Below are 7826 nucleotides of genomic sequence, written 5' to 3'. Positions count from 1 at the left end.
GTGAACAGCGACGTTGAGGCCGCGGCAGCGCCATCAGAGCAAGAGGAGAGCCCACTTGAGGAAGGATTTTGGGCAGCTGTTGTCGCCGACGGGGTCATTTCTGACGACCCCGCTTCCATGTCTTGGTCGCCGGGCGCGTGGTGTTCAATCGCGACGTCGGCGTTGTCGAGTTTTTTCTTCGGTGGTTTTCGTGACGGGATGGTAGTGGTTTGCCCCGTGTTAGGCTTGGGAGTGGACGAGGCTTGGTGTGATGGATCCTTAGTCAGGCCGAGTTTTGAGTTGCGTTTCAAACGGACCTCAGAAATCGCCGTCTGGAGACAGGCGTGCATGTCTGCTTCGGATACTTGTTCGAGGTAGCGGCCTACCATCGATTTGCAGAAGTTGAGCATACCTTGCGGCAGGGCCTGGGCGGGCTGGCGCTGGGATGCTGTCATGGCGGTGGATACGGCCGGTGTTGGAGCCGGCCGGAACCATGGCGAAGAGGCCGAGCTGATGGGTGTCGCAAGTCCTGGTTGAGCCGGTGGCTGGGCCCAGGACTGGCGTAGAACGGCAGCAAATGTGGCTGCAAATTTGTCGACCATGATCGACTTGGGCGCGCTGGGTTGGGTTGCGGAGCTTCGAAAGGACACGTCCTTCCTAGTCGGCGGTCAAGCGCGCGCTCCCTTTTTATCAATTATTCATTTTGCCTTCTTTTCCTTTCTTTTCTTCTTAGTTTTTCCCGTTTTCAGGGGTTAATTTCTTTTCTTTTCTTCTTTTTTCCCTTTATTCAAGGGTTAATTTTCTTTCTTTCCTTCTTCCCGTTGCTGTTTATTCAGGGGTTAATTTCCATAAATGTCCTATCTTTTTAAATTGGTATCTTTAATATTTTGAGCAATTTAGTTTTATTTTAAATTTGAGCACTTTCATTTTCTTTATTTTCGTTTAATTTTTGTTCTCCTTCTTTCAATTCTTTGAAGTTCGCGGTCGTAGCGTCATGGGCATTTCATAAATGTTCGCTGCTCATTGAAAGAACTGTGTATGTCTGTGTTCGTCCTTCAAGTGTTGTATTCTCTCTGTGTATTGTGTAGTTTTCAGTGCGCTTTGCTATGGGTACTTTCTGGAATTACGCAGCATGGCAGTGCGATGCGACGCCATTTTCGCTCATTTGTGTTTTGCGTTTTACACAGGACTGGTGAATTTTTTTACTGCGTTTCGGCAAAGCGTGATCCTTGTTCTCAACAATTTGAATATAAGAAGAAACGCCGTGTAACTTACTCTAAAAGGTGCGCCGGATAGATTTTAAAAGCGATATTTCAGCATCGGAAATAAACTTCCGCTTGAAGGTCATCGACCTCGCCGGTTTATTTGCTGAAAAATATAGCTAGGATTATACGCATTTCATTTTCTTAAATGTTTTGGAACCTTATGGTTTAACACGCTCAATGTAAAGCTATTTTCACGGTACACGAAGCGAAAGGTTATCTTGTGCGTCTGTCAAGCAGAAATGGTTTGTGGACGCAAAAATAACATGTGTCAGAATAACATTTTGTGATACTTGGATAATGTCTATTGTGATTTAGCAGCTAGTTGACAGTTTCACACAAAAAAATCAGATCTTACTTTTGAAATTCTATTGTTATAAACATCTAGCACTATACCAAGATATATTTCGTGTCGGCACGTATATACCTGTTTAAACCTCGAGAGGCAATGTTCGTCTTCTTCTTCTTGGGAATACTGCTCTTACATCACAGCGATGCTAGTTTACTTCAGAAGAGGAAAGGAGATTATCCCGATGCCAACGAGGTAAGAAAATACCGCACATGTAACTCATTTATAACGACGTGATGCGCAAATAATATTTTTTGTAGTTGGAACACAAGTACGTGAAGATTCATATATACACATGTATGACGTCGCAGGTTACTTTGAAGAGTAAATCTCTCGTCGCAGCTTCCCACTAAATTTACCCCAGTGTCATCACCCCGACTAGCAGTGTATTCACAAAATGTTTTCTTAGGCAGGATGTTATGCGAAAAGTGTCAAGCACGAGTGTGACAAAAAGTTTCGGACACAAGCCGAGGTAACAAGAAGCATACATCACCCATATTTGGCAATGCACAAAAATCCAAGAAAGCCATCCTAGTCCTGATATATGGTACAAGCACTCGATTAGCCGAAATGTTTGTAACACACGAGATTTATGAAGCTGCTCGATGGGAATCGAACTCTGTACCATGCTTTCAAGAAGAGGCACTCTGAATGCAGTAGTCCTGCGTGGAGGAAAAAACAGCAGGCAGTTGCTTACCAAAAAAAAAAATTATTTGTCGTTATAGCTTGCCACACGTCCCCCGCTGGACTGCGCCTTTATGTCAGCCGCCACCTGGACATATCTAGACAGCTTCGAGCGAACACAACCGCGAGCTTACTAATTTCGGTTGGTCATAAAACAGGAGTCTATCAAAGTAAGACACAGTGATTATAACTTTGATATGCGCTGTTTGAAAGTCGTTTTATTTGTTCCGACCCACACGCATATGCGATGATTGTGGACAAGCTTGAATCGGCTCGCTTCGATCGTTCCAGTCCGTGATCGCAGTTGCTTTCTGAGTCTCTTGTGCTGGCTGTCTTCTTCCTTTAACGCTCACGTAGAGCTCATATCTTGTTCTAGAAACGACAGTCAAGTTGGCGCTAAAGCTTGTCACACGCATCCCGTAGGGCTGCTTGGTTCCTGCTCATTTCGATGTGCTAAGATCGCATTCATGCATACCCAGATGCGATAGTAGTGTAATTAAACGGACACAGAAATACAGTTTAGGGACGCTGACAATAAAGGTGCCCTGACCTGGGTTTCATGCATGAGACACCTGTGGACAAAAATAGAAAACTTCTAGACCTCACTCTTATTTTCAATCAAGGACACGTGTGCTGGAGGTACGAACCCCGGTCAGCAAGACTGTTTCTGCCGTTCACATCAAAACACTCAAGAATCATTTAGAGATCCGTCGCCAGCACGGCTCTAAACTCTGCACTTCACAAATCACTGTAAACATCATATAGGAAAAAACTTAAAAAAACTTATGTCACGACTACGTGAATCAGGATATCCTACAAGTCTCATGGTACCCGCGTGTGAGAACATCTTCAAAAATGTGAAGCGTAGAAGACCGGAGAACGAAAACGCAGACAAAATTCGAGGAACAACTGCGGCGCTATCCTACATTCACGGGATCACGCACAAGTTGAAGAAGCTTGCCGCCAGAAATTAAGTTCAAGTAGTATGCTTTGTGCCCAACAAAGGCTACTCCACGTGCAGACAAGTTAATCAAAAAAAGGAAAAAAAAAAAACCTGCTACACGGCCGACAGAACGCAGTATACCCCATACACAACAGGAGTGGTGTACCATATTCCCCTTCCATGCCGCAAAAGCTACATAGGCCAAACGGGCCGATGTATCAAGGACAGAGACCACGTGCATGCAGCGTCATTTAAAGAAACAGCGGCAGGGTATCTGGCAGCTGATTGCAAGCCATGCCAGTGAAGTTCGGCTTTTAACAGCACAACCACTGTGGCCAGCAACAACAAACCTCGTGCAAGTGAGATGCTCGAGGCGCCTGCTATCCTGAAACACGCGAAAGATTTTGTCATCACCCTGTAAATCACCGTTCGCGAAAAAGAAAGAAAATACCTACGAAATCTCACGCTTTGAAAAGCAACAACTGCTTGTCGCAGGTTAGTTTAAAAATCAGTATTTTTTAGAAAATTCTGCGTAAATGTTCCGTATCATTTGTATAAGTGGAAATATCGGTAGTTATCTTTATTAGTGCAAAAGGTTAATTTAGATACTATGTTTAACGTACTCTACTCTCTGTATTGGACTCTCAACAAGGAAGCAAACGCACGAGGAAGAAGTTTACACTAAAACACCATTCGCGGTCAGCTGTTTGTCCTCTTCTGTCCTGTCTTTCTTCGTGTTCAAGTTAATTCTAAAGTTCAAAACTGATAGATATATATACAAATAATAAAGATTATCCCTGCTTCTGCCCAAGATACCTTTTCGGCAAATACTCAAGCTCTCTTTGTGAGAGTTAAAGATGGCCTGCTGACACACTTGTCGATGTGTCCTTCGATTCTTGCTGCCTCGATACTTTACCTGGTGCGCTGATTAGGGCTCCTTCACAGCACAGTGCAGTTTCTCAAAAGCGCTGAACACCAATAGTCCCTACATTGTTGTCCAGAATGTCCAGGGTTGGCGTTGACGACTTTGTTGGCATGCTCACGAAGGCATTCGTTCAGACAGCGACCAGCCGCGCCTATGTACACTCCCCCACGAGAAAGTGGGAAGGAGTAAATTACACCTTCTACACAGGGAACAAAGTTCAATCTGTGCTTCTTGGTGCAACTTACGGTGTTATTTGAAGCCGAATTTATCTTTTTACACGTACTGTAGAGCTTTTTGGGCGGCTGAAGAAACAACACCTATGTTAATTCTACTTCCTGCCCTCTTAAGGCTATGAGGGACCTTATGCATGTATGGTAATGCCACCGGTCCTCTTGACCTACCAACTCGCCCAGTCAGCAATCTTTTCAGCTAATTTTCACCTTCCGGATATAGACTTCTGTAAAAAGGTGGTGGAAAAAGACTTTCAACTAGAGGCCACTATTGCGCTTTTCTGCACGCAACTGAAAACCATTAACGGAAAAATTGTGTGATTATAAAAATCACAGTCAACGACACTCCCCCTCCCCCCCCCCCCCAAAAAAAAAAAAAACCTTTCCTGCTTTACGGAAGTTATACTAGAAAACCCCCGCAAAAAAGAGATGCATAATACGACAGTCTCGCTTGAACAAGCGAACGTATATGTGGATGTTCTTGATCGTGAAAGAATATAAAACGTGAGAAAAGTTGCCTCTGAAACAATTGCGAGTGCCCGAGCCCACCAGGGCAAACACGGCAAAGGAGGTTACCTAGACACATACTGTCTAAACTGGAACACCAAATACACGTTGAAAAGACACGATGAGAATTTAGCAGGCTCTAACGCTCCTAATGAAGTACTTGCAAGATACACTGTTGTGAAGAAAACGCTACACATTGTTTCTCGGACAAAGATGGACAGACCGCGGTGCTTCCAACGCGAAGCACGCCTTCCCAGGGCCGCAGCAACGTTTGACCAGTACCACCTGCTGCTCTAGTTGGCACGCCGAGGTACTTGACAGGAACACAGCTCCAAATAGTACCTTCGAAAGCCAAGGGTGTCGTGGCCCCAAACCCATGCCAAAGGCCGAATCATTTCTTTCAGTTCACAACTGCGGGAGCTGCATCGCAAAAACCTTTACTCAGGTTTAGCGCCTTAGTGAAACATTTTCTTTCTCGCTACAAAACAAAACATCCAAATCATCCGAGGACGCCAGCACTTTAACTCCTGTATCTCCGAACCTCTACCCTTGCAGTGTTTTTCATTTTTTTAGGCTCAAAAAGACGGGCTCTAGACGGCGTAAATAATAAAGGCAACATTGGTCACCCTTTACATACCAATGAATCAATGGGACTATGACGCGACAATTGATTGTTTATAATTATCTTGTGGAGTAGTTCGCCAAGGGCAACTTAAAGCCGCCTATTATATATTGTCCTAGCCGAGATAGCGCAGCATGTCGACCAGTACTGGGCCAACGTCGGCACGTACCGGGAACTGAACGGCGGAAGGCGGCCAGCGGTGCCACTGAGTAGCCAGCCCCTGCAGGCGTTGGCACTTCTCGGACCTGGATAGTCAGTCTCGCCATGCAAGTTCCGGCTACTGGCTGGCACCGGTTCCTGGCTGCTATTTGTGACCAGTCTCGCTGTTAAAGTACCAGCTCCTGCCGACATTGGTTTCTAGCTGTATTCTCTGACCAGTTTCGCCGTGAAGTTCCAGCTAATTGCCGATATGGTTTTCATTATGCATTTTGAGGCCAGTCTTGCCGCGAATGTTCCAGCTACTGGCCGACGCCGGTTCCTCGTTGCGATTTGTGGCCAATCTTACAGCCAAGGCTCCGCCTATTGGCCGACATTGTGTTTAGTGCATTCATTGCAAGTCCAGCCATGAACTTGAGACAACTAACTGACATCGCTTCGTCGGTGTAGCCACTGGACTAAAAAAATCTACAACAGTTATGGGTAATCGGCAATGTTTGACATTTCCCAAAATTATTCTAAGATGCAATGAACGTTTTATTATTGTTTAACCTAATAAAGCGATACTATTCTTAGACTGTTTTAGAACAGTTTCATTGCATTTACTTAATAATTACAGGGTTGTTTATTTTCAACGCCCACGAGCGGCTCTACTTTGAGAATGCGCTTCCCATAGCCACCCTGTCGTCTTGCTGACCGCGCATTCCCGATTACTTTGATCTGTATCATTGCACCGTCGGTAAGAACGAAGCCACGATTCGGGGCACTTTCGTGCATGGTTAGACCTGCACTAAATAGACGCGAATAGAAGAAAATGATAAAAATGGCATGCACAGATGAACGTTTTGATTTCCTCCAGTGTCATACAGATGTCAACGAAAAAAAAAAACAAAAAAACGCCAGATCGCTTCTGCCAAGCGGCATCCACGAACGTGGCAACCCGTAAACTGTACTTCGTTTTTCAGTCGGTGCGTACTGCCGATGCAACACGACAATGCGGCCGGTAAAGCAGCGTCCAAAGCGCAGTTACATGGCTTAAGTCATCTTCCTGCGCTTGTGTGACGAAATGCGCTGTGACCTTGAGCCCGAAAGATCGACGCACGCCTGGTTTAGCGAGCTCGCAACTTCCACCGCTCTGTCGGCTTATAGACGCGCGTTGAACCGGATTTTTCTTCTCTCCCGCGTCAGAGATATCTTTAGTTTTACGGCAGGGCGATAGGTAGACTGTGAGATAGGGTATGGTCCAGAAAAAAAGAGCGCCGGTCAGCGCGTTACTCCAAAATCTTAACCGAAATATACGACGAAGATGAAAACAACAACACTATTTTAAATGACCTGTATACATAGAAACAAATGCTGCCGTATATGTCGTTTTTAACGTACTTTTTTGATGCTAAATCTACAATAGAAAGAGTTATTTTATTTATGTTTTTTCGGGTGCTTAAAATAAGGTGGTTGCAATGTTTAATCAAATATTTAAACATATTTTCAGGTTATCCAGAAGCTCCCTCAAACGTACATGCTTCAATCAGTTGAAAATTATTCGGATTTAACTTGTGGTTATCAAGTTTTCTACAGTGGGACGTATGGAAACAAAACTTACTCAAATTATGACCTATTCTTTCTCTACATGGACGGTAGTCTGTGAGTATGTTATTTGCGTTTAACATACAAAAACTATCGTTGATATATTACAACAAGATTAGAGTTTTAACCTGTTTACTTTGCAGATTTAACCAGCCACTTTATATAAGAAATGTGACTGGGTACATAATTACTATGAGCATAGAACCAGGTGCGCTGAGGTTTCTTTTGTATGGAATTCGTTTAACCGCATAAGCGGTGACATAACGAACTACGTCCGAAGTCTTTTTCTAACACGCTGGATATCCACTTATGTGTTCATTTCTTTCGGTCTATTCGCTGAGTTTGTAGGCAATTGGGTAGTGTTCTACTTTTATGTTCACGCTAAATTTGGAAGAACCCTTAAGACTTTGCAACAATTTTGCAATCAGTAATTCAATCCAGTTCTATTCAAGTAGATTCGATGGTGGTTGACCTTGTTTTTCGTAGGAACTGACCAGCTGTTGATACGTTTTTTAAGCACTGGCCTATTGTTTTAGGAAAAAGTGAATGGGAGTAGCACCGTCGATGTCATAGGAATATAAT

The 7826-nt window shown here is 44.2% G+C and overlaps 1 protein-coding gene across 1 annotated transcript; it reads left to right on the top strand.

The window, feature by feature from the left end:
• Positions 1 to 432: 432 nt before the first annotated feature.
• On the top strand, positions 433 to 7496 carry LOC115325546. The gene is made up of 4 exons (XM_040216761.1): positions 433 to 501; positions 1630 to 1785; positions 7150 to 7301; positions 7388 to 7496. Exons 1-4 carry the CDS (start codon positions 433 to 435, stop codon positions 7494 to 7496), a joined length of 486 nt encoding a protein of 161 aa, XP_040072695.1.
• The last annotated feature ends 330 nt before the right edge of the window (positions 7497 to 7826 follow it).

Source organism: Ixodes scapularis, unplaced genomic scaffold (genome assembly GCF_016920785.2).
Source record: "Ixodes scapularis isolate PalLabHiFi unplaced genomic scaffold, ASM1692078v2 ptg001200l_1__unscaffolded, whole genome shotgun sequence".
In the NCBI taxonomy this organism is placed as follows: Eukaryota; Metazoa; Arthropoda; class Arachnida; order Ixodida; family Ixodidae; genus Ixodes; species Ixodes scapularis.
The sequence above is the reverse complement of the archived record's forward strand: the minus strand, read 5'-3'. Positions and strand labels throughout refer to the sequence as shown.

Excerpts from the sequence above, each read along its gene's own strand:
- LOC115325546 (XM_040216761.1), top strand. The coding sequence starts at position 433 with ATGGCGGTGGATACGGCCGGTGTTGGAGCCGGCCGGAACCATGGCGAA. Across the intron at positions 1,786-7,149 it reads ATTATCCCGATGCCAACGAG|GTTATCCAGAAGCTCCCTCA; the intron begins GTAAGAAAATAC and ends ACATATTTTCAG. Across the intron at positions 7,302-7,387 it reads CTCTACATGGACGGTAGTCT|ATTTAACCAGCCACTTTATA; the intron begins GTGAGTATGTTA and ends TTTACTTTGCAG.